This window comes from Lissotriton helveticus, chromosome 3_1, assembly GCF_964261635.1.
Source record: "Lissotriton helveticus chromosome 3_1, aLisHel1.1, whole genome shotgun sequence".
NCBI classification, from domain to species: Eukaryota; Metazoa; Chordata; class Amphibia; order Caudata; family Salamandridae; genus Lissotriton; species Lissotriton helveticus.
In genome coordinates this window covers 545,928,877-545,956,188 of record NC_136061.1, presented here as the reverse complement: position 1 = coordinate 545,956,188, position 27,312 = coordinate 545,928,877, and the positions used below count along the sequence as shown (strand labels likewise).

General features: G+C 47.5%; 1 protein-coding gene across 1 annotated transcript in view; it reads right to left on the bottom strand.

Moving 5' to 3' along the window:
* The window catches only part of MOB4 (MOB family member 4, phocein), a 122,745-nt gene that overhangs the window by 37,296 nt on the left and 58,137 nt on the right, over positions 1 to 27,312 (bottom strand). Inside the window, 1 exon segment of the mRNA XM_078680442.1 lies at positions 12,362 to 12,404. Coding sequence (XP_078536568.1) covers positions 12,362 to 12,404 — 43 coding nt within the window.

Here is a 27,312-nt window from a genome sequence, read left to right as displayed (position 1 = left end):
GGGAGCTGCCCACAGGAAAAGGGCCAATACAAGTCCTTCTATTTGGAATGAATGAGAACAGCATCACTTCTTGACCAGCGACCGGACACATGCCTAAACAGCAGGCAGTGATGACAGGAACATTTGCATGTCTTTCAAGCTATCCATAACCTTATCTGTCCTGTGTAAGCTCCCACCTCAGCACTTTGTAGAAAATAATGAATAAAAAAATGCAAACTCTTTATGCATGGAGGATTTCCAAATGCCTGCAGTGCCATGCGTTACCATTACCAAAATATAGGTTGCAAGAATACAACAATTTTAGGATATTGTCCAGAATACTTTGGCACAATCATTACACAATTGCTGCAGAGTCACTGGACTCAATCTGTTTTGCGCCAGGCAGAATAGTTTGAGTTGTAGTATTACCTCCTTCTCCTAGTTGTGAGTCATTAAAACGGAACCATCTTTTTTTATGGCACATTTTAAATATGTATTGGTGCAATCCATGCATCACTATGTGTTTGCCTGCTAAAAGTAGAATGGAAAAGTGAAGATTTTTTTGTTCAGTAGATGCTCAGCAATTCGATATTTTTTTTAAGAAATAGGCTGAACACGAGAAAGTAAAACATTTTACTGAATGTCCAGAGTCAGAAAAAACGAAGTTTTTAAAAGGGCACTTGTCTACAGAGGGAATTGTTTTAATATGTAGGTACATAAAAGTGCAGCAGTGGTTCAGGCAGAATAAATACAGATAGCAGCCAAAGGAGCACCATTGAAACTATACATTTATGCATGCACTAAAATATATTAGCGAGGACCACACTTCTTTTTTGCTGATCAGCTTGCCAGTAGAGTTTGCAGAAAAAGGGCAAATTGTTCATTTTTGGGGATTCTTTTCTTGGAGCTCATTAACACGGACACAGGTCTCTGGAGGCCAATGGCTCATCTCCGATCCCCCTGAAACTCCTCATTGGTGGATGTCCGGCATAAAATGGGTTTTCAAAACGAAGTTTAGCAGAAGTTATAGCTTGGGGTAGATATAATCCCATGGACAGTACAAAAACGCGTCACTATCATATTTTCAAATCCTGCTCCCATTAAGTAATCTGTTGGTGGAAGGGCCTGCGCGCCGGGGAAGCGAGTGGACGGAGGACCCCCTGGCCCCAATGACCCGGTGATCGCGCACTGTGGGGTGGCGAGTGGGGGAGACTGGAAGCGCTGGTATCCTGCCCCCTCCCTGAATGGGCCTTGCGCAAAGCAGCGCTGTGCTGACGGAGTGGGGTGACCTGAGGATACTCCTGGGCTGGCCTCAGCCGGATCGGGGGGGCTGGGCTGCTGCTGAAACGGGGTATCGGGGCGAAGGAGACGGCGACGACCCTGAGGAGTGGCTTGGGGCTGCCTAGCGGAGGAGAAGCTCCCTGGTGGCACTGGACTGGTGTATGCTGCCTCTTGGAGACGCTGAGGGTACACCTGGGCTGGCTGCGGAGTGCGGGGCCTGCGGCAGGGAACCGGTGGAGAGAGTGCCACTGCCTAAGACTTGAGCGGACGAGCGGCAGAGGGGCCGCCCTGCAGTCCTGGGGCTGGATCGCCTGGCTACGACGCATGGAAGGTGAGACCTTCCACGGCTGATTGGAGGGGGCAAGAGAGCGGCGGAATGGGTTCGGAGTGAGTCAGTGGCTGTGGCCATTGGCAAACATCGGGGACGGCAGGAGGGCGATCAGGCCCCGTCGGATGCTGAGTCCCCGCCCCAGGAGTCCAAGGTGGAGCAGGAGATGCCGCTGAGCTACGGGCTTCAGCTGCAGTTGGATAAAATACTGGCGGCCATCACAGAGACTCGCACTGCCCTTCAGCAGGACATAGCGCAGGTCACCACAGGACTGGGCCAACTGAGGGCGGACCACTCAAAACTGGTTGACCGCGTGAAGCAGACTGAAACCACGCTTCAGGAGGTAGGCCCTGCACAGACTGCGCTCACCGCCTCCCTGGTCTTAGATCAAGTCACGGTGCTGGAACGGCGAGCTAAAGAGGCGGAAGGCAGAAACAGACGCAATAACATCCGCATGGTAGGACTGCCAGAGAAAATTGAGGAATCGGATATGGTGGCGTATTTGGAGAATTGGCTCCACACAGTTGTGGCCCCTGAGGGCCTTTCGACTTTCTACACCTTGGAGAGGGCTCACCAGGTCCCGGCTAGGCTGCCGTTGCAGGGCTGCCCTCCACGTCCGGTGGTGGCGCGATTGCTGCACTTTCAGGATCGGGACTTGCTTTTACGGAAGGCCCGCAGCGATGGCCCCTTCCACGTGGACAATTGCAGCGTCACTTTGTTCCCGGACTATTCATTTGAGACACAGCGGTGTCGCATGTCCTTCCAAGCTGTGAAGAAGGAACAGCGATCGGAGGGAATTCCAGTATTCCCTATTCTTCCCAGCTAAGCTCCGCATTGTACTGGATGGCAAGTCCCACTTTCACGATACGCCAGAGGAGGCCTGGGAATGGCTGGAATCCTACAGAGCAGGGAAGGATGGACAGGAAGCGGAGGCGGGTGAACTGGCAGGGGCTTCGCAGCCTCGCAGATCGCAGCGACTGCGGCGCCACAAGCGCAGCTTGCGAAAACCGTCGACATCACAGACGGTCATGGAACGCACGGGTGCCCTGGATGCAGTGGTGGCGATCTCTGGTGAACTGTTGCAGGCCACCTCGGAGGCGTCCGAGCAAGGCAAGAGGGAATCCTCGATCTCGGATGATCAGAGACTGCCACCGGCCACCCCTGCGACAGCTGACGGACAGCTGGATGAGTGACTGCGGGACTGGTTATGGGGATGGGATAACGGCTTTGGTGGGTAGCGTAGATTTGCCTGGCTTGTTTGAGGGCGGGCTGTTGTGAGATAACATGGATGAATGGGGGGGGCGTTGAATGCCTGGTTTGTGAGTGCCTGGGGCTGCGGCGGATACGGGGAGCTGTGCTGGGATTCAGGGGGACTTGGGAGGTGGGATGACGTGGGGGATTCGGGGGGGGGGGGCGGACGGGCGTATTGTATTTGTTGCAAGTTGCACCTTAGGCCCTAGCCAACCCCCACCGGATGGTATTGTTTGTTTAGCCTTGATTTTGCATGGTGTGTGCAGTTGGGGCGGTTTGGATGGGTTTCACTTTGTTAGTGCCTGTTCTGGGGGAGGGTGGGCAGTGTAAGGGGTGGAGGGGGGCGATTTGGGGGTTGTTGGTTTTGGGGATGTTGCCTGCTGTTGCGCCTCTGTATTATAACAGTGCTACCTAATGTTGCTTTTTTGAATGTGGACGTCCCTGTTTGGCAGCTAGGGGAGGTGGGCTGCTTTGAGCGGGATTTTGCGCAGTTGTTATGGGTCTGGCTCCTGACGTGAAATGTATAACCTGGAATGTTCGGGGATTGCACTCTATGCAGCGTAGGTACAAGATCCACTCCTATCTAGTTCGCAGGGGGATACAGATTGCATTCCTGCAAGAGACACATCTTACTAACACTGAGGGGCGGGCCCTGCAGCGTAGGTGGCGCGGGCAGCTGTATTATACCACGTATTCGGCCTTTGCGCGAGGGGTGCCGATTTGGGTTAGGGCCGGGGTCCCGTTCCAAATGATAGACCACTTAGTAGACCCGGGAGGCAGGTATGTAGCGGTTCGTGGCTGCTTGTATGGCCGTGAGGTGACCCTCTGTAGCGTTTATGCTCCTAACGTGGAGCAAGCATTCTTTTTGGAATCTTTGTCCTCCGCCCTTGCGGATTATTGCACGGTGCCGGTCCTGATGGGGGGGATTTCAACTATCGCTGATGTGACCATGGATAGATCGCACCCTCCGTTGCCCTCGGCCCCGATAAATAAACTGGCAGCGGTTCGCACCCACTGGCAGGATAATTGGGGGCTTGTTGATGTTTGGCATGCGCAGCACCCGGCGGATAGGGATTAATCCTTTTATTCGGCTCTTCACGACCTCCATGTCCGGCTTGATGTTGTCTTTTGTAGTGCTGGCCTGACCTCATTGGCGATCAGCAGTGAGTATTTGACGCGCACCATTTCGGACCATAACCCCCTTTTGGTGAATTTCTGTTGGGTGTGGGAGTGACCCAGAATTCCTCACTGGAGATTGCGCCCCGAGATGTTAGAGGACCCGGTATTCCGTGTGGAACTTGGTGAGGCGGTAGAACGCTACTTTGTCGAAAACGCGGGTACCGCCTCAACGACTGCTATGGAGTGGGATGCTTTCAAGGTGGTGGTCCGTGGCGTTTGTATCGCCAAATGGGTGGGGGTTCGGAAGCTGCTCCTACAGGAGATTGACCGGGCAGAATTGGTTTGGCGAGGCTGAGAAGGCTCACTCTGATGGCACTGGGACACGTGCTGACGTGCTGGCTCGAAAGGAGGCGGTGGCGGGGGGAGTGGAACGGCTCAGTTGCTTTGATTATAAGGCGTTTGTGGCTCGGGCGCATGCGGAGCGGGACAAGGTGGGAACGTTGTTGGCTTGGCTTGCTTGTGTGTGCCTATTTTGGCGCTGGCGTCCCCCGCTGACCGGTTGGAGCATGACCAGCAGCGGATCAATGAAGTGTTCCGGTCCTTCTATGCGGACCTTTACACCAGTCGCCTCCGGGCTGATGAGACGGGACCCCAGGCATTTTTGGAGGGTCTGGAATTGCCTGCCATAGAGGAGGTAGAGGCGGAAGCCTTGGGGCAAGATGTTACCCTAGCCGAGATCCGCTGCGCAATTAAGCAATTGGCACGCAATAAAACGCCTGGGAGGGACGGCTTGCCGATTGAATTTTACTCGGCGTACGTGGACCTACTGGCCCCAAGACTATTGATGGTGTACCGGGAGGCTCGGAAAACGGGGAGGTTGCCGGGGTCGACTAGGGAGGCCATCATTATACCACTTCTTAAGCCTGGGAAAACACCGACTGATCCTGCTGCGTATAGGCCTCTTTCTATGCTCACTACGGATTATAAAATATTGAGCCGGGTGCTCGCCACTAGGCTCCTCCAGTTGACGCGGCTAGTGCATGAGGACCAGGCGGGCTTCATCCCGACGCGAAATACTGCCAGTAGCGTTCGTAGGCTGCTCGGGATCCTTGATGAGGGAGGCGGAGGGGGCAGTGAAGCATTGGTGCTGTCGGTCGACATCGCTAAGGCGTTTGATAGCCTGGAATGGCCATACTTGTTCTCGGCGATGGCGGCGTTCGGGCTTGGGGCCGGGTAAATTGGTTGGACTAAAATATTGTATTCGTCGGCCACTGCCGGGGTCCGAGTGGGGAGGGCCGTTTCTTCCTCCTATCCAGTGGGACGGGGCACTAGACAGGGCTGCCCTCTCTCTCCGCTGTTGTTCGCTCTTGCGATAGAGCTGTTAGCTGCGTGCGCGAGATTAGGAGCTGCGTACCGGGGCCTTCAGCTCCGGGGCCAGAGCCACTATATTTTGCTGTATGCTGATGACCTCCTTATGTTTTTGGAGGACGCCGGGGATGCCCTGAGCGGGGCAAGGAACCTGCTCAATCGTTTCGGGGACATCTCGGGCCTGCGGGTTAACTGGATCAAGACCTGTGTTTTCCCAGTGTCTAGTGGGTGCGGCCCGCCGACATTACCACCCGGCTTGACGTGGGAGCCACGGTGCCTTCCTTATTTGGGAACGCGGGTGTATCACGCACAGGCGGATCTCCTTGAGGGTAATATCGAAAGGGCTATGAGGGGCTTGAGAGGTAGCATGCGGTTCTGGGGCTCCCTGCCTTTGTCGGTGATGGGTCGAGTCGCGCTCCTGAAAATGGTGGCGCTTCCTCGCCTATTATTTTTTTTAGGACTATACCGATACGAATACCGGTGGCGTTTTTTTGACGACTTCGCTCGGCAGTGAGTAGCTTTATATGGGGAACAGGTCGGCGTAGATTGGCCTTGGACACATTGATGAGATCGCGAGAGGAGGGGGGTCTTGCCTCGCCCGACTTTGAATTATACTATCTGGCCGTGCATTTCCAGGTCCTCACCCAGGCGGTGGCACTGGAGTTTCAGGGACCGGTGAGAGAAACCATCCCCGATGTGCCGCGGCACGTGTTGTCGTTTGTAATACTACAGCAAAAACTGAGACTGGCTGAATTGTCCATGGCGGAAAGTACCCTGAGGTATTGCTGGAAGCGGTATCACAGCAGGATTTGGGTGCTGCGATAATATGCGCCCGAGATACCATTGGGCATGTGCATGGTGTTACCGCACGGTGGCAACTGGTCTGGCCTGGCGGAATGGGAGTAGTTGGGTCTGCAGATGGTGGGCGACTTGTATGCCAACGGAGCACTGTTGCCGTATAGCGCGCTAAAGGAGTCATTTGGGCTCCCGCGGGGACATTTCCAATTGCATGCGGCTTTGTGTTCTGCACTACAGAAGTATTGGGGTATGGGCTTATCTGAACCACCAGTTAGTGGAATATGCCAATATGTGGTGATGGCGGCGGGCACGCATAAGGCGATTAACTGCTTATATAAAAGAATGTCAGGTGACGGACTTGCGCCGCTGCAAAGACTGCGGGAGCAGTGGACGGCGGACTTGGGAAAGGATGTTATGTTATGTTATGTTAAGGGAGATTTCTAGAGCGCACTGTCACCATGAGTTTCCTGGCGCTGATCTGACACTGAGAAAGGGAAAGAGAGTTAGCCAGAATGTGGGAACAGCCAAGTTTTTAGGGATTTGCGAAATTGGATGAGTGAGTTAGAAAATTTGAGTGAGGGAGGAAGGGCATTCCAGAATGTGGGGGCAAGACAAGCAAATCTCCGGCCACCCATTCTGCAGAGTTTAAACGGAGGGACAACCAAAAGACGAAGGGTAGAGGATCTGAGATTGCGTGAGGGACAATAGGGACGGATGAGGGATTTCAAGAAGGCAGGGCAGGTGCCAGTAAGAGATTTAAAGGTGAGGCAGCCGATCTTAAAGGCTGCCCTAGAGAGAACAGGAAGCCAATGAAGTTTAGTGAGGAAAGGTTTGGCAGATTGCCATTTCGGAATCCCGCAGGCCAGTCTCGCCGCTTGGTTCTGGACGATCTGGAGTCTAGAAAGGAGGGCCTTAGGCAGCCCATGATAAAGGGAGTTTGAAAAGTCCAAGCGAGAAAGGACAAGGGCCATGATTACTAGAATCAGGGCTTCGGGCGTCAGTAGGTAAGTCACCTTTCTAATCCTGCGCAGCTGGTACATGCAGGAGGAGACCACCGACCCTATTTGGGGTTTAAGAGATAGCTCGGAGTCAATGATGACCCCGAGACTCTTTACTGAGGCCACGGGTGTGGGGGTGGGACCAAGGTCTCCCGGCCAGAAATGCGGGCCCCAGTGGATAGAGCTCTTGCCGGGGAGAAGGAGTTCCGTCTTCCCGGGGTTTAATTTGAGCTGGTTCTGGCTCATCCACTGAAGGATGTGGGTCATGACGGCCTGGAAGTTAGAAACAGCAGAGGAAGAGGCGAGGGGAAAGATGAGTTGCAGGTCGTCAGCGTAGTTGAATACGGTGACGTCCCACTGCCTCAGAGAGAAGAGAAGAGGTTGAAGATGTAGATTAAAGAGAAGAGGAGATAAGGAAGAGCCCTGAGGGACCCCGCAGAGTGAGCGTTCCCCCTAGGTGCCCTAAAAGTACCCAGGCTGAGAGTCTGAGACCTCCCAGACAGGAAGGATTTGACCCAGGTCAGTGCCAGGCCCTGGATGCCGGCCTGCTCGACACGGCGGAGGAGGATGTTGTGATCCACCGTGTCGAAAGCGGCCGACAGATCTAAAAGAACCAGGGCCTGAGGGGTGCCCCTGTCGACGCCGGCTCGAAGGGCATCCAGTACGGCAAGGATTACTACCTCCGTCGAGTGGCCGGGTCTAAAACCGGCCTGGTTGGCTTCGAGAAAGTTGGAGCTCTCGATGAACTGGGAGAGACAGGCGGTGACGTGGGCTTCCAGAATTTTGGCAAAGTAGGGCAGAAGAGAGATGGGCCGATAGTTCGCCAAAACCGCGGGGTCCGCTCCGGGTTTCTTCAATAATGGCACTAGGACAGCTGCCTTGAAGGAGTTGGGTACAGAGCCAGAAGAGAGAAGAATTCAGCAGGGAAAGAGTATTATCGGGAAAGTGGAGGCAGATGTCCCGTAGTATGGAGGGTGGACAACAGTCGTCCAGGGAACCAGATTTAACCCGGGCGGCCAAGGTGGCCAGAGATTTGGGATCTAGGGGAGGGAAGTGTGTAAAAACAAGGACGGTAGGAGGGGGGACAGGTAGAGTCAGCGCCAAGAGAGGTGACCGGAATGGTGGCCTTGATCGTAACAATTTTCTCCATAAAAAAAGAGCTAAGGGCATTGCAGGACTCCTGTGTCGGGGCCTGGGTAGGGAGCGTCCTGGGATCGGAAGAAAACTCTTCAAGCACTCTGAAAATCTCCTTAGATTTGCAGGGGGCAGAAAGGATCTTGTTAGAGACATAGGCTGTTTTGGCCATAGCAATGGCTTTTTTGTATTTGTTACGAGCAGTCACGTAAATGTCTCTGCTCGTGGAGCAGTAGGTTCTTCTCCACTTGCGCTCCAGCTGGCGTAGCTCTAGGTGTTGGGTTTTTAGTTGGAGGTCAAACCATTTATGGGAGTTGCTATGCCGTGAGCGCGGAAACTTGGTGAGCGGAGCAAAGATGTTGCTGGCAGACGTAAGCCAGTCAGAGATAATACCATCTAGCTCGTCGGTGCAGGTGTCGCTAGCAAGGGTGGGGCAGGAGCGGGACAGGTGAGAGGAATGCAGAGGAATCAACAGTCCTCCACTTACGGGCCACACCACCCTCTAAAGGGGGGGCTCTGAGGTTATCACTGATCGAGATAGTGATATCGATCAGGGAGTGGTCAGACCACACGCAGGGAGTGATCTGCGGACAAGAGGACTTCACCCCCAGTGTCCATATGTGGACAAGAATGTGGCCACCGCTGTGTGTGGGAAGTTCAATAAGTTGGGTAAAATTGAGGCTTGAGAGAGTCTCAAAGAGATCAGTGGCGTGCGGTCCAGCATCTTTATGTTGAAACCAATAATTAAAATCGCCAAAGATGGCGACACGAGAGGTGGACGTGATGAGGTTGGCGAGCTGCTCAGTAAGGGCAGAGGGAAAGGAGGGCATAGGGGAAGGGGGGCGGTAAAGAATTATAACAGTGAATGCACCTACCTCAGTCCCTAGGCTGAGGACCAGGTTATCCACTTCGGGGAGGATCAAGGAGGCGGTGGCAAAGATTTTAAGGTTCTTGCGTATAACAGCTGCCACCCCACCGCTGGATCGGCCCCCAAGGCGGTTGGCATTCAACAGATAGTAATCGGGGGGTAATGCCGCCAATATATCCGTAAGGGAGTCGTCGGTAAGCCAGGTTTCCGATAGCAAGAGGACATCAGGGTTCTCAGCCAGAAGTAGGAGGAAAATATCGGTTTGGTGCTTTACAAGGGAGCGGGTTTGAGGTAGAATACTCGGATATTGGGTTTACGGAGGATGGGTAGAGTAAGTGGTCCTGACAGGGCTGAGGTGTTCCCTGTGAGTCCTAAATCCCCAATGTAGCCTGGTCACAGATACTCCGAAGGGCATGGAAGGGCACTCGGAATGCCAGGTTCCAGCTGATCCAATTCTTCGTGTTACACAGGGCGTATCTTATCCCGGCGAAAATTAATCACTATTTCCATGGTACTGCGGAGATCTGCCCCCGATGTCGGGCTGAGGGTGCGGACTTGATCCACATGCTATGGAATTTCCCGCAGTTAGGCGCATACTGGGAAGAGGTGACGGGGACACTCGGTAGGATAACAGAGCGGCAGATCGATATGGACGAGGGTGTGTGCCTATTACACTGGTTATCTCATACTAGCAGAAATAAGATAACTAGCAAATTCCTGGACTTGGGTCTCATTTTGGTCAAAAGGGAAATAACGTCCCACTGGAAGGCAGTGGCAGGCCCTAGTTATGTAAGGCTGCCCTGATATTGTGGGCGGGCAGCGAGAGTTCACTCAGGATGCAACAGGCACATAGGTCCCACAGTGATGGGAGTGGGAGGCCCTGGTGACAGATCTCAGGATGGTAGATGCAGAGGCGGAGTCAGATTCAGGTACTTCGGCGAGGGAGGAGCAGGTGTAGATGGCACTTTCGTGGTTGGAAGAAGTTAGCGTAGGGGGGGATCCCCGCAACATGAAAGGTTATTGGACATTAGGGGTGGACAAACTGCCGACCCCACTTAATATGGCACGAAAGTAGTATGCACATGGCATTTTCTCCTGAGGTAGTAGCACCAACAGCAGGGGGTGGGAGGGGAGTTGTGGGCCAATCAAGGGATCGTGAAGGGTGATTCACTGGTACTCAGAACCACCACTGACCGGATTACCGAGGTTGGTGGGAGTAGTCGGCATACTATCACAATGATGAGGGGACCTGGTACCGTATTATTGGATGCAAAGTTGACGAAGGTTCATGGATACGAATTGTGGATTATTCTGTATTTGTGCGAGTCCCTTGAATGTTGTTTGTATTTTAAAACAAACAGATTTAACAAAATAAAATAAAAAATAATAATTAAGTAATCTGCTGGTGGATGGCAAACCTCCCTCTGCCAGATATTCATGTCAGGAGACAGTATGGAAAATATCCATTTTCAGAAAATCAACATACTTCCCAAAAATGAGTTCTCTTCTGCCGCTCTCAGATAGGATCAACCAAAAACATGAATCCTTTGTTTTTTCGAGAACAGATAAAGTAAATGTTTTCAATGTGTTTGGCTCTGCCCACAGAAGCTAATGAAAGTGCAGGTGGCAGAACTGAGGACATCCGGCAGAAGTGCTGGCTGAGGCATCTGTGCTGGAGTAGCAAGGGTCAAGCCTTGGCCTATATGTAAAAAATCAACACAAATATGTGTCGACTGCACATTTTTAAGGAATTACAGGTAGGTTTTAGACCTTCCTCGTGGTGAATGACAGGCTGCTAGTTTTTGTAAACATTACAGAATTTAGAAATGTAGCTAAATCTACCAATTTTCGTTCTAGCTTTTATAGTAGCATGCCTATGGAAAAGTGCTACCCACATGTATGCTAACCTGGTTTTCTTGACTGAAAATAACAGACGGGTACCCAGAGGGGTTCTTGTCTCTTCATGCAAATCAACAATGCTTCACAGTAATATACTCTTGGACACTACGCAAGCCATTGGCATTAATTTATACACAAAGACTATTGCAAAATAGATAACATTTTCAACATCTACATAAATGAATTATTTGATTTATTTTTAGCAAATTGCATTGCTGAACAAAAGGCTTACCCAGAAACCATATTTAAAAAAGTTGTCCCTTTCCATTTAACACAACATTCTGTAAGCCTGCTGTTTAATAGGCATACGTCATAGAGCAAAAAGGCTAATTGGACTGGTATTTTTCATCCTCTGGAGTCTCCCAGGGGTACAGGAATGCCCAACATACAAACGTGCTCAGGATTCCTTGTGCACATAAACAAAGTCTCTTATTATTACACCTGTAGTATTTTTAAAAACATGTGGGCCTTTGAATTCCACCAGGTAGTTAGTGGCCTAACGTACATGGATAGAAACACATTTGTCCTAAAACTCATGCACAACATAGGAACATTAAATGTGAGGGAGGATCGTTCTTGCCATTTTGGTACAGGTCTGCCACTAAGGGGCTAATGTTCTCTCTTTAAAAACATTTTTTTTAAATTCATTTGTATTCAAATACCTCAACAGAAAATTTAAAATTCTAAATCAAACAAATACACGTGGACACCCATTTGCCTGCTTCAAGAGATACATGAGGGTATGGTTCAATAAACATTGTCATTGTGCAGCCCTTTTGAATGGTCAGATGTGACAGAGCATCTATGAACTAATTCATTTTTCAACAGACAAAATCTTCAAGTGCGCCGAAAAACCTTAGAAGAAAGTATCTTAGACTCTGAGGTATGCTTGTGCGGTCCCACAACAAAAAGAAAAACAATAATTGGAAAGGCAGCACTAGCGAGCGCAGGAGTGCAAACATAGTCCATCTGGAGCTGCAGCAGAACATCCAGTTTTATTTACTTAAATATTATTAATTCTCTAACAGGTGAAAAGATGTTTATACTATAACTTATTTTTTAATTCTCTCCTCTGCAGCAGTATGTATAAAGTGTACAATGCATCAGGCCATTTTCCAACTAAGGTGCCAGTATGTACCAACAGCAATGGCGGAGTTGTTTTAATTGGTTATCGATAAAATGTAAAATGGACCAACTTCAGAGTCAAATGTGTACACCAACCAAGAAGTAGTCTTTGTATAAACGTTTGCTAAATTGCTGCATCGTCGAGTTCTCTATACGTCTATACTGCCGGACATTTAGTACCCAACATCAAAATAATAACATGAAAAGCATTACCTGGAGTTTGACTGCAAGTCCATTAAGTTCAAGACAGAACTGCCTGAAATGTTAAATAAACGATTGTCAATGCCACCGAAAAACACTTGGAAATGTGTAAACACACAATATGTGAAATCGCTAACAAGGAAATAAAAGCAATTCAAACTGTTTCTTTACAAGAAATGAAATAAGGGAAAATATACATACCGGAAACAATTTTCCCCAGCAGTTTGAGAATGGGCTTGTAGGTCAAAATACAATTTACTTTTTAATTTTGATACTTTAGCAGGACACTCCTTGAACAATGATGAGGTATGATCAGAAGACTGGCTTACTCAAGGCCACAATTTAAATGCAACCATTGTATTCCATTTAGATGAACCAACTTTTGAAAACACAGTATCCAGAGGATAACCACATTAGGGTAATCCTTTTCCCTTTTTAGGTCGAGCCTAGCGCTGCACACATGCGCTGCTCTAGGAAAACGAATTATTGGAATCAGTCTGGACTTTCTGGACGCTTGTGCTTGTTTTTTTTCCAGTCTTTTTTTATTGTTTTTTGCATGCGTCTTTTTAAAAAAGGACAGCACAAATTTGGGCAAAGGTGGGTGCATGTCCCACCTTTCCCAGAAAATGTTTCCGCCCACAGCCTATGTTGGCGGTTATGAGCAGGGGCGCCATCTGTTTCTAATTAGCGCGTTTGCCACGCTTGTTTTGAGAATCTGCCTCTCAGGGCAGGTCATGCGCGCTCCTTTCTTGGCCTCCCTAGCATGAAGCTCTGCAAAGATGGCAGACTTCCTGCACACCCATTGTGTGCTCTCCGTCTGCTTTACACACTGTGTGCTTAATAGCCGTGAAGCAGCGCAAGTCGAGGGAGATCGATAAAAACCTTTCAGTGGAGAAGACTCGCATCAAGCGGCTTGTGACGATCCTGCAACTGGGTGCAGGCGAGAGTGGCAAATTCCCCTTCCTCAACCAAATGCGCATTATTCATGGGCATTTGCTTTCGACATACGGGCGAAGGAGGAGTTCCAAATAACAGCAACGTAATTAACGGTAAGGCTAAAGCGGGCCCTTTCAGAGGGTACCTGGGTCAAGGGACTGACATATCCATGACTCCAGAGCACTGTACCTCAGCTCATCGAGACAACAGTCTTTTGCAGCCTCTGAGTTGCGCTGGAGTACTTTGATATGGATGAGGGGAGAGGGTGGGCATCGGTCACGGAAGGCAGGAGACAAATGCAGCACCCACTCCCCCTCACACCGTCCCAACAGAGGAGCAACAAGCCCTTCCCTAGGAGACTGGAGCTGCGGTAAGAGAAGGGAGGCAGCTACCTTAAACCAGGGGCTTCATTCTGAAAGAGGAGGCTCGTGGACACCTGGAGAAGCCTCACAGTAAACCAGGCACGAGCCTTGTAAGGAGGCTTTTCTGCCACCATCAGCCTGCGAACCCGAGCTGCCTACTTTACAGGGGAACATAACGGTAAGCACAAGGCTGCTGAAGTGAGCTGGGATAGATCAAGACTGGTTTGTGGATGGTACACCTACCCAGTCACTAACAAACTGCATTGTTGAAATGAAACGGAGACCTCCTCACAAACCTACCTCCCTGAAGCAAGGCTTCACAGTTCAGGAAGCGCCCCCTTGGACTCCTGCACGGATTGTAGGATCATAGCCTGAGGAATGTCCACACCAGATCTCTAGCCGCAGGGTCCTCTCTTCCACTTCAGACGCTGGCTTGGGGGAACAACGGTGCCTGGGATTCCTGGCTGCCTCCTGCTCCTATCCCCAGACACATTTGTTCCCATAGGACTACTACCTTTTCCATACAGGACAGCTTTACAGAATCAGTGCTTCTTTATTTCAATCATATGTATCAAGTTTCCTAAGAATTCCAAGAAAGCAAGCGAAAATTTCCTTTGCCGTTTTTTTAAATTGAAGCATTCTACACCATACATTTTCAACATTTCAGCATCTGTGGATTTGTTGGCAGCATAAGATCTCAGTACCTCAGAGGCATGCACACCCGTCATATCATATGTATATGTTTAAGATATGTGCCCCTGTTTAAGTGGTGAATAGATGCATAGTGCACAAAAGCAAGATCAGATTATAAATCTTTATTGCTGGTCTTCTCCTCACTCTTTCTTCTGCCTCACGCTCCACTTCTCCTCACTCTCCGTCCTTGGGCCTCACAACTGCCCTTCTCCTCACGCTTCGTCCTTGGGCCTCACGGCTGCTCTTCTCCTCACTCTCTGCCCTTGGGCCTCATGGCTGCTCTTCTCCTCACTCTCCGCCCTTGGGCCTCACAGCTGCTCTTCTCCTCACTCTCCGCCCTTGGGCCTCATGTTGCCCTTCTTCTCACACTCCTTCCTTGTGCCTCACACTGCTTTTTTCATCCTCACTCTCCTTTGTACCCCACGCTGCTCTTTTCCTTCTCATCCTCCTCCTTTTTACCCCACACTTCTCTTTTCCTCTACACTCTCCTTCCTTGTGTCTCATGCTGCTTTTTTCCTCCTCACTCTCCTTCCTTGTGCCTCACGCTGCTCTTTTCCTCCTCACTCTCCTTCCTTATGCCCCATCCTGCTCTTTTCTTCCTCACTCTCCTTCCTTGTGCCTCACACTGCTCTTCTACTCATCACTCTTCGTCCTTATGCCTCACGCTCCTTTTCTCCTCACTCTTTCCTTCTACCTCCTGCTGCTCTTCTCACTCTCCTTCCTTGTGCCTCAGCATCAGCACAGCACCACCTCATTAGTGGACCACCTCAGCAACAGCAGAGCCTCCTTCGGCATTAGTGCAGCATCACCTTAACACTGCACCAACTCTGGATCACTCAGCACCACTACCCCAGCATCACCTCTGCACCAGCACACTACCATCTCAGCATCACTCAGCACCACTTCAGTCTGCCCTCAGAATCTATCATCTGATTTTCCCCTATTGTCCGTATGCTGCTCATGTTGCAATTCAAGTACTATTTGTTGTCGTCTTAGTTGCATATAAGGTAACAAAAATACTTGGAACACTTTTTATTATAACTTTTCAACATACTGCCCAGCAGCCACAATGCTCTACAACATAGCTTAAACACATTGACAAAGCCAATTGCTCTGGCTAAACACATATAGGGTCTCAAGGGCGAGACCTATTGGCTATGCCAATGCTTGTTGAAGAGAGTCTCTGCTGAACAAGTTTATTTTAGGAATGTTCCTTCTATGAGTCAGCAGGGCTTCAGCAGAGCTATAAATTAATTTTCCAGAGGTTCCAACTGTTTGCTTACAGCATATCATGCAAGCCCTGCAATCCTTGAGACTCTGGTAACCTTTGGCCTTTTTAAGGATGTTGCAGCATCCATTTAGCACAAAAATATTCTTTAGCAGAAGAAGATTGCTTAAAAAAAAGAAAGAAAAGCTGGAAGATCTAATACCTGGCTAACCTTAACAATAGTTCTATCTCCACGCTGGGTTGGGAAGTTGGAGGTGGAAGTTAGGGGGATAGGGAGGCAAACACTGTGAGCCATCAGCATGGGGATTTTATGAGTTGGTTTGTAGAACTAGAGGGCGAAGAGGGGAGAACATTTGTCAATTTGCTGTAGTCAGCACCAAAATATGCTCTAAAAACAATACTGGCTGCATACTTTTATGACATCCCATACTTTTATGAATTGCGTGTTTTTAATGTTTGGGGTTAAAGTGCATATGGTACAGGTTAAAAATGACTTCCTTGAATACAGAAAAGCTCAACATCTATGATACAGCTAGGTGATCATTTAGGTTTTATAGCTAGTTCAACGTTTGTCAAAAGATCACTTTTGGATAGCCATTTATTTTAAATACTGAACATTTTGCTTTGCAGAGAATTTGCAGTGCTGAGAGATTGGTCTCTGTGCATTTGCTTGCATTTGAGACAGCTAGGTTGTACCAAGTGAGATATTCAGTGTCAGTTGGCTTTGATGATGTATCCCCCTCTCGCTACCCCCATCCAAAATGTACTATGGGTAGTGCATTTTAAATGCAAACGACTATTCAACTGCAAGCAAAGGCAAATACTGAAGTGGTACGTTTGTTTAGTTCCATATTTTAAATCTAATATTTGCTTGCTTATTCTGTTTTCAACAGCATACAGCCAACCATTTGATTTTGAGACGTATCTGTGTATAAACCATTTCAGTATCTTAAATGTCTCAGGGGACAGACAAGTTTGACGTTTTTGTTCACTGATATTCATTAATAGGAGAAGTCATTTTCTCAACAACAGGAGATGGACTTAAGCTACCATGGTGGTACCACTGATTTACCGGTCTGGAACCAGGGTAACATCAAAGTCTATCCTAAGTTTAGGACCTTGGCTACCTACTTGGCTCTTGACTTGAAGCGGAGAACATTTGAGTGATAGTTCTAATTTAGCCCAAATACAACCATCGGCATACATCAGGTGTGTTAAATCTAGACCTTTAAGGAAAGTGACATTTAAACATTTTCGGACCAAAAGAACCTAGCATAAGCCTTTTCAGATCTCTTGTCAAATTGTTCTTGCCTCGCTGTGAAGAAGACTCACTGCCTGTCCATTATTCTCATGTAAGACATCTTGACAAACGTCAGAATCCTTAATGGCGTCAGTGATTGACTGGAAGTTAAAAGCTGTAATTGAAAATGTATTCATACCAGCCATGCATTATTATAAGAGCGTAGTGAGAAAGTCTGACTGTCCCAAGGAGGACCTGAGTGAGCAAAGCAGACACAAAAAAACGGGACTTGCTCCCTCAAGGCAGTTTGGCAGACTGGATAGTTACGGACACATCGGCCATCACCCCAATAAGCAAGCTCCTGGTCCTCAGCCTGCTCCTAGTTTTCCTTGTACTCTACATAGCCACTCCAACCTTGGTGAAATACCATGACAGACCATGCACACTTTGTGGCCATCTTCATTAAACATGCTCTAGCACAGGAATGACAGTGACTGTGAAAGATGGTGACTGAAAGAGCAGGTTAGGATTCCCTAACAAATTGAACAAAAGCATCAAAAAAAAATTCAATCACTAGCTACGTTGTAAGAAAGGCAGACGTGTTAGAATCCCTTTATAGAAACCAGAAAAAATAAACAGCCTGACTGACTGACTCCTGGATTGCGGTATCCTTAGTCGCCATGAGCAATGTTTAAGACAAACATAGAAAAATAACAGGTGGTGGGGTATAGACTGAGCAATTAGATGTACCAGGATGGTTCAACACAATTATTTCCGTTCACTCATGTATGAGTGCTCAAAAGGGCATTGAACAACGACCACCCAATGTTGTTAGATGAGTGCAGATACTGTCTACACGCATTTGACATATACAACAAAAACAATGTCCGGAACAACGCTCATATATTAACACCTTAGCTGCTATGGAACGTCCAGCTCCAGTGCTGGACGTTCCATTGCGCAGGTGCAGTTGGAACGTTCACCGGCCGACGGCAGCACTACGGAGGTAGTGGTGCCGTCGGCCGTTGGTCGTGCGCAGCACTTATGAGGTTAACATCAGCAATAAATCCACACAGTAGTCTTCTTCCGTATTCTGCTTGGTGCTTTAATATGCCAGATATTGTTCGGTGTATACTTCAGTTCTTATTTTCTTTTCAAAAACAGATAGCCACAAAGCCAACATTGTTTAGCTTAATGGGCATTCACCCACGACTTCCTCAGGGCTATAATAAATAGATACAAAAGCTTCATTATATCACAATGAAGCAAAACGTACAATGGTCACAAAACACTATCACCCAAGACAGTGGTTTTAAGCAAATAAAGAAAAGGCCACCTGAAAGTGAACCATACTTATAAACTCAGTGTGGTCCCAAAAACGTTAGCATAAACATCATGTTTTTGGAACCATACTGAGTTTATAACTATTGTTCTCTTTCAGGTGGCCTTTTCTTTCTTTGCTTAAAATCACTATCTTGGTTGATAGAAGTCTTGGGTGAATGCCCACTAAGACGAAACACGTGTTGGCTTTGTGGCTATCTGTTGTTGAAAAGAAAATAGTAACTGAAGTATGCACCTAACAAGATCTGGCATAACAAAGCACCAAGAAGAATACGGGAAAAGACTACTGCATGGACTTCATGTTGGCGTTAATATTTGAGCGTTGCTCAGGACATGGTTTCTGTTGTCAATGTTTAAGGCACTTTGTATCACCCACCCAGCCTCCAAAGGAAAAGCACTGCTATACTTACAAGTTAAATGAAAGTAACACAAACAAAATAGGACACTGCGCTCCAGGCTTGCAACACAGATCACCACACTGCCTTAGTCCCAGATATTCATAGGGGGCATCGTTTTTTCCGTATAAACTAACAAGCTCTGGAACTTACTAGCGGCCAATATTCAAATCATTCAGGAGCATTCACCCTTGATAAGTGAAGTGAAACATTGGTGTTTTCAAGATTACATCATCCACCCCTGGGATAGAACCCTGAATAACAAATCTCTCCTTCAAGTACTATCCACAGATATGGAACAGCCTAACAAGCAAACAACCTTTAAACAGAGAGGACAACAGCGGAGAGCGGTGCTGTGGGGGGGTAGGGTGAATCTTGATTACATCATATTACCCTGCAGTCACCTTGTATGATCCTCTTCTTTGGGGCTGGAGTAATTGCACTTGAGGGCTGTGGTTTGGGATCGGCTAAGATACAGGGACACAGGTTTCTCTGTTTCTGCTGGGGAGTGAAGCCACCACTATTCGATCACCAAGTTGACCCCACTAGCTCTAAGGCCATGTGGGTCCTCTATCTCCGTCTTCTCCTTGCACTTTGACCCACGTGCTGCAACAAGCTCAACTGGTTCTTGCTTCAATACCAGTAAATGGTTCCAACTCCAATACCAGCAAACCATCATCGCAAACCATCTTTTGCTTACAGATTGGTGCTCAATTGGTGCAATTGGCACAACTGACCAATTTGGCCCAAATGGTATAAATCGGAAAGTTCCCCCCCATGAGAACTTAAATGTATTAAAATATAAAATCTGAATTAAGGTGGACTATTAGCACGCATTCTTACAAAGGGAGCATGCGCTCAGGGAAGGAAAGAGCCTCTGGTCCTATCGTAAGGAGAACAAGGAAACTACAGGAGTCAAAAGCATAAAGCCAATTGCACGCATTTCTGAAAAATCTATGAAAATACCCAATTTGAATTTATGAAAGATACGCTTGGAGTTATGCGGTCAACCCAATCGGCGACAGAAGCTACCAATCTCCAATTAAACCGGTCCATAAGATGCAAGTCGCCTGCCAGGATCTAGGACCACAAACTTTAACCAACTGGGATTATATTGGGGAAAAAGGAAATGAGGGCATGTTGGAGGGGCACATCACAGACCAAGAGATGCTAAATATAGCACCATCATTGCAAGGGGAACAAGAAGATACTGACACACTAGAAATTCTGCAGAAAATGTTGATAACAGGGGCTCCTCTAACCCTACAGGTTAAATTGGAAATTAGAAAGAAAAACATTGAGACGGAGTCTACGCCTCAATTGCCTGAGGTCATCAAGGTAATGCAATATTTATTATTAGTAGATACACAGGAAACTCTGTTGGGAGAGAATACTAGCAGTAAGTCCTCCCTGTGGTCAAATCTACAAATAAGAATCGGATATGGTGATCAGTATACCCGTTAAGGATTGCTCAAGTGAACTACAAGCTAAACATAAAATAAAAGGAGAACTGGGAATAAAAGATATTAACATACAGCTCTGTAGTGCATCGAGCATCAATTTTATCAGAAGTAGAAAAAAATTCCCTAGCAAATACAAAAAAGATAGAGGAAGAGCTATTAAATCCCCTAATGGATTCTGTCAATTCATCACAATGTGAATACCAGCAATCTTATAACATGCCACCCTCAGGCAAACAGGACTTGGAACATGTCCCATACTGACCCTATCAAACTTTATCTTTCATTCACTTTCATACTAGGAGCTCTGACACATCAGTTGAATAAAATGGACTTACTCAATGTCATGGCAAAAGCAGTGGCTGGAATAGACCAGAAATTGGCTAAACTATATAGTCAGATAATCAGAGCACAAACGCAAGCCGCTACTTCATATGTCGAATGCACATGTACCCCAATAATTAATAAATTGGTAAAAATAGCGGATGCAATTAATACAATACTGGAGGACTTAAAACGGAGTCTTCAAATCAGAAAACATAATGAACAAGGGGAAAATAAATGGAGGTTGGACCAAATAAAAATAAAAAACTACAAAGTGACTGACCAATTGACTCAATTGAGCAAAATTCAAATATGGATAACTTAACGGCAATAGGTCAGGATCAACAACAGGCAAGAAGGATGCTAAAAGGTGCTCAAGAATCTATTGGTCTGCCCACAGAAAAATCTATTGGTCGGCCTACAGAAATATTCATTGAAGACCAGGAGGCTAATTAAGCCCTCTCTCCACCCTATAGCCCGACATAAGAAAAAATTACGAAAGCCAAGAAATAAGGTTAAACATAATTCAAGACTTAATATACAATATCAAGAAACTGAGCCAAAGATGACTGGTGTTGATAGCACAAACAAGACAACGGGAAATCAGGATATAGAAATACATGAAAAACAACTCACTATAACTAATGAAAAAAGTAAGAAGTATTTTGCTTTATTCAACCAAGGAAAAAGTGAAAAATACCAAAAGGAGGAAAGTATTGAGCCATTTTATTGAAAGAGTACTTCTAGTAAGACAAAATCAATAGGAGAAAACCTGTACGAATCGGATATAGAAGGGACTAATATTACTTTGTTTGAATGCAACAGAGATTTACATTTTCACAACAATTCAGCATCAAGTGTAAAAGTACTCCTCTGGTCTGTACTGATCATTCTGCCCTAGATTTTGTCCTTACTTGGGCCCTCTGACCGCAACCTTCATTTCAACTAGGACACATTTCAGCAGACAGAGGACCATACTATCAGTTTAGAAAGTGGCCTAGGCCCTTACTGATGCTCCGCCTCTTCGCCTACAGTAACACCTCCTTTCAAGTGCATCACAACCACTCTAGGCACTTTCACTCTGATGAAATTTACCAGGTATTATTAATCACACCTCTCTGCACCTTCATTTTCTCAATGTCTTTAGGAAACTAAAGTACCGTGCAAATTTATCAAATGCAAGTAGAGATTGCAATATCTGCCACAAGACTTTATTTTATTTAAAGGCATGGAGTGATTGCAGACAAATATACGTAATAAGAGAAACAGTAATCTCATCATTCTGCTCCCAATAAAATCAATTTAGTTTTCAACATATTCGATAGTCTTAGTTAGCCAAAAGGAAGTAATTCCTCCTGTGTGCCATCACAGACCTTATCCAATGACTTGTCCCTGTTTTTTCAGAGAAAAAAAACTTACGGAATTGTGATCTGAACTTTACCCCCTGCTATGTCCCCAAACTGTCCCATATGCTTTCAACTCCCAATGAAGAGAAATTTGGGCGTACCAAAACCAATGCTGTAACTTTTGGATATCCGCTTGATTCTTGCCCTGCTACAACTCTTAAACAAAAGGCCTCAACTCTTAATAACCCAATTACTGGTGTATATAACCAATTGCTGATTTTTAGACATTACCAAGCTATGGAAACAAGCACTGGTCCTTCCATTACTCAAAAAGCCTTTCGCAGATCCAATGAATCTTTCCAACTATAGACCCAGCTAACTTTTGTCAGTTAAGACTAAAATCATTAAGACGTTTGGAAATATGCAACTATCATCCCATCTCGAGGCCACTATGATTGCACCCCCCTAATCAGTATTATGTTCTGGTTTTGGTGCTGGTCAGAGTGCTCAATGAACTACATATGTGCTTGGACTCCGAGAAAGCGGCCACTTGGACTACAATGGACCTTTCCATGGCCTCTGATGGTATCTACCACCCTGACTTTTGACTGGTTAGTCTCATTTTTCCAGACTGATCACAAGCGGTCTTCCTGCAGTCTTTTCCATCTATCTACAAACGTATTCAGTGCATGATAGCTGAAGGCTCAGCTCTCAGCCATATATGCTTTTCTATCCCGGTCACTCTATAATTATCCATTATTTTCTTTTGCTTTCACTTTCTTTTCCTAAGCAGATGATACTGAATGTATTTTATAATTATATCGTGAAGTGACGTCCCTCCAATCCAGATTTAAGACTATTTCTTCCACATAGTAGTTAATAATAATTTGTTATGACTAAACTATTCGAAAACTGACATTTTGATGTTCGGCAAACCTCCTATCTGGAGTTTGAGCTGGTGGCCAGCAGAGCAGGCACATGCATCTCTTCCTGTTTCATCTCCTAGTAACTTGGGGCTTATCTTGGATATGAGCATTGCTGTACAAGAGCACATTTTGAAAATCATTTCTACCAACTTCTTTCCCCTTAAAATTTTAAGAAATTAGTTCCTATTCATACTCCCAGAGTATATGATACAATATTTCAGGTCACCATTGCAGCTAGTATAGATTGTTTTAACAGTTTTCTTAGGCTCTCTCCGAAAGCAGGTCCTGCATGTTCAAATAAAAAAAGTGATGGGGCTGAGGCGGCAGAGCCACGCTGGTGTCCAAGATGGCAGCGAAGCTCCAGAGCCTGACTAGCCAATTCCTGCCACAGAGTAATCCTCCACCATCCTGCTCATGGATGAGTCCAACAGCCCTCCTAAACCTTGAGGAGCTCAGCGGGATCTATGGACCGTGTGTTGGAACTGTCAAAACCCACCTGGGCGGGCCGCACAGAGGAGAGCAGTGCACTTCAGACACCTGGCAGCAACAGGGGCTGCTGGTGAGCCGGAGGCCACGGTGGCAAGCTTCACGCTGTGTCAGTAGGTTGTGGTCCACTGGTGAAGGGACTGGTGCCCACTGGCTGAGCATTCTCTGGTGGAGCGTTGGGCCCCATGGCTAGGCCCGTGAGGTCATTCGCCCCTGAGGAAAGCCTGTACTGCGACGGCCTCTCAGTTAATCCACCGCGCAGTACAGGCAGCGGGAGACCCTCATTGTCTACCTTAGGGCCTCTGGGTGCGATCTTGCGCTGTGTCCTCAACCTGTACTGTGTTTCATTAAAGTGAAATATCGCTATTGGGATCATATTTCTAATGTCTGCGAAATATCCTGGCTGCATCTTCACAAGCCTTCGGTGAGGACACTGGCCTTCCACCCAAGCACCTGCTGAGGCCCCCTACGATTGAGGATCTGCCAACTTGTAAATCCCCCAGCGAACTTGCCACCTGCCTACCTACCACAAACCCCTTTCATTGGCAGAATTCTTCCTGATCATGGGGAAGGGGGCCAAACTACAATTTGAAACCAAGTGGTCTGCATGGAGAGCTACACTGGGCTCAAACAAGGAGGACGAATCTACCTAAACCAGGGAAGGACCCAACCCTCTGTGCCTCTTACAGACCACCATCTGTGATCAACCTCCATAATAAGATTACTGGCGAAGGTGCTTGCCACCAGACTTATCCTATTAATGGAACACCTCATTGCCTCTGCTCAATCTGAATGTGTGCCCCACTCACCCAAATCTTATAACCTTTGCACAATATTCGCAGAGCTCAATCAGATAGTCCGGCCGCTGCAGTCCTTCTCATTGAGGATAAGGTATTTGACCCTTAAGAGTGTCCCTTTCTTTGTCAACTATTAGCTAAGGTGGGCATCCCCATCCACCCCCTCAGCTTCACTGTGCTCAAAAATGAATATATAGTGGCACAAGACAGGGATGCCGGCTCTCATCCGTTAATTGTGGTAGTCATTGAACCCCTTTCCCTTCACCATCCACTCGCCCAGCCTTCTGCAGGAGCGACACTCACATAGAGGTCTGGTGTTCTCTGTGCAACGTCTCCTCTTATCCATGCATGCATGCAGAGGATATTTTGCTATTCGTGAAAGACCCCAAGGCCAACCTCTCTGCCATGATCCATGACATAATACGATTCGGATGTCATTCCGGCCTGGTCATTAATTGGTCCAAAACGAAAATTCTCCCCCTCCCCGACTGCACAACACTGGCACTAGAGTTCCATTTCGGCTAGGTTACAGGCTCCGAGAGATACCTAGGCATAATCCTTAACCACAAGAATGATACTCTACTACAACAAAACAACCGCCCAATCATGGAGCGAGTGGAGACACGGGTGGATAGCTGGATAAAGCTTCCTGTATCGCTTGCGGGCAGGTATGCTATTAGGATGGTGGTCCGCTCGTTTTTTTTATTTATTTTTTATACCTCTTCGTGGATATTCCTATTCCACTTCCTTCGATGTTTTTTGTCACACTCTGCAGCGCACGGATTAAAAACTAATTTGGGCTGGTAAGCAACCCCTCATCTGCGGGAACATAATAATGCCATATGATAAGGGTGGAATGTAGGTGTCAGATTTGGAACTTTATCATCTGGAAGTATAATGCCACTATGTACGACACAAGTACCATCCTGAAGCTCTACTACAGTTTTTATTTCCTGAACACGACAAAGCGGGGGATACACCGCTCAAAACCCTGCTTCCAGTTGGCTTGCCTGGGCATCCACTCGATATAAAAACTATTGCAACAACATGTTCGGCCAGGCAGAAACTTAGCCACCAGATAGATTATTCTAAACTTTATTCACCAGTCAGACCCCTTTCAGACAACTTGCTGCTGCCACCCACTATGGACAAATTAGTGCAGCACACCCGGACACAGTGGGCGGAGGTGAAGGTGAGAGACCTGTAACCCCAATACAAGTTTGCGACATTGGGACAGCTCAAGCATGGCAACGCTTCCTGTCCCCTAAAACAGTTCTTACATTTGAGGCTCCAACATGCTGCTCGGGCCCACCTCCCTGGATATCCAAACAAACCTTAAGACTTCACATGTAATCTGGGTCCAACGAGAGCAGTGGAGTCTGCTGGGTTGATGTCCAGACTGTATAGGGCATGCCCTCTACACCCACTGATATCTGGGAATGCATGTTGTATGCAAATCCAACTGGTTTTAATTAATCGTAAACTTATTACGTTTTTACACCGGCTCTACTCCACACCTGCTCAACGAGCAAGAATAGACTCATCCTGAGCACACAGATGCACTAAATGATTCAAGAACAAGCAGATTTCATACACTTGGTCTGAAATGCCCGGACATACAGTCCTTTTGAGAACAGGTGGCTGACATACTTGGCGAGTTGACTGAGGTACAGTTTGATCTCACTCTGCTCATAGCCCTTCTCTGCTTTGTATAATCATTACTGAAAGGGGTGCGCATGTCTGCAGTGACTGCTCTATTACTAGCTAAAAGAAGTTTTGCTCTAGGGAAGTGCCAATGCTCCACGCACACAGGATTGGTTACTAGACCTTACACACTAATACTCCAAGCCTGATCTATGCCAGCTGGGAACCCAAGACTTCTAAACCTAAGGATATATGGGGACCTCCGATGACAATTCGCCCAGACTGCAGACCATGCTACACTCTCAGACACACACAACTCGGAAACCATGGTCTCCTCAGCGGGTTATGTAGCAAAGCAGTTCTCTGGCTCAAGGATGCATACTGCAAAGCTCATCTCGAGACCCTAGGCCACCCTTCATTATGCCAAGACACTAAACGCTAAATAACATATTGTTGGCTTCTGTTTTGTATACTCCCTGTAACATATGTTCCCGTATGTCATGGGACTCTACAAGCTGGGCATATGTCCCCATGGTGCTAGAACAAAGTCCGATGCATTGTTTGATGCATGCCACATATCACAACGTAAAAATGTATAGTGCTTGTTTATATCAAGCAAAGATTCATATAAAGCAAATGTGATGGAAAAAGCCATTCTAAGGATTAGAAATTTCTGCCATATGTTGAATCAGCTGATTTACATAAAAAAAACAGTGGTGTGTTCAAAGTTCTTTGCCATCATGTGATTTGGCCGTAGGCCTGAGTTACATCCGGAGGTTTAAGTGGTACAGTCTAGCAAGTGTACTTCGGTCTACCTATACAGACTACTTTGAGGACTCCTCTAAAGAGGAAAGTGAGACTAGGAGATGTTCTTTCTGTTATCTAACAGCCAAAGCATTAAACCATCCAACAGCCAAGGCGTAGAACCATTGACGACCCTGCCAATGCAAATTTTCTTCTCATTCTATTTTTAGAAAACAATTATTCCTACCTTGAGCGGTCGACGATCCAGATCCTCGTTTTGCCGTTTGCCACGAGTGAGAAGGGAGCATGGAGACGCTGAAACCGCAGCGATCGTGCTCACAGCTCACGCCCGGCTCCAGTCCCACTTTTCACCCCAGCATCGGGCTCCTTCACCAGGGGCATCTGGATTGCGGCCCGGTCCAGCCCGCAGCTATACCCAGCCAGCGGACTGAACACAGTTGAGCGTGTTCTGGCCGCTCCAGACGCTTGGACGCTACGCTCCTGCTCCCACCTTTGATTCCGCCACCTGTGTCATCAGCCAAGGATCCCGGTGCCAGGTGCAGGTGAGCGTGCCACAAAACTTCACTGTGTTGTGTAGCACCCGCAGCGCTCGGAATTTGAGGAGTTTTCAGCAGCCGCAGTGAGGGCAACGAGGCTCCTAGCGGCAACAGCAGTACCCCAGTCTGCTGTCCACCGCCCAACTCTGCATAGTGAACCGAGGTGAGCGATGACTGGGGCAACTGGGGGTTGCAGGAGTGAACAAACGGCAGACGGGAAACCTCTGCCTCTATTCTGGCCTGCACCCTTGGAGAGTGGTGCTGTGAGGCAGCCTTCCCTAGCCATTTTGCTCCGCCATCTTGCTCCCCCTCGCCAGGGGGCACAACCATTAGGTATCAAGGCAGTCAGACAGGCAGTCTGAAAGACTAATTTTGAGAATTCCTATCAGAGCTCCAACCAGGACACCCTAAGGGATAACCTAAGTGTTGAGGTGTGTGGTGAGGTGAGCACTGGACATTCCCCATCTTACTCAGGAAAACCTTT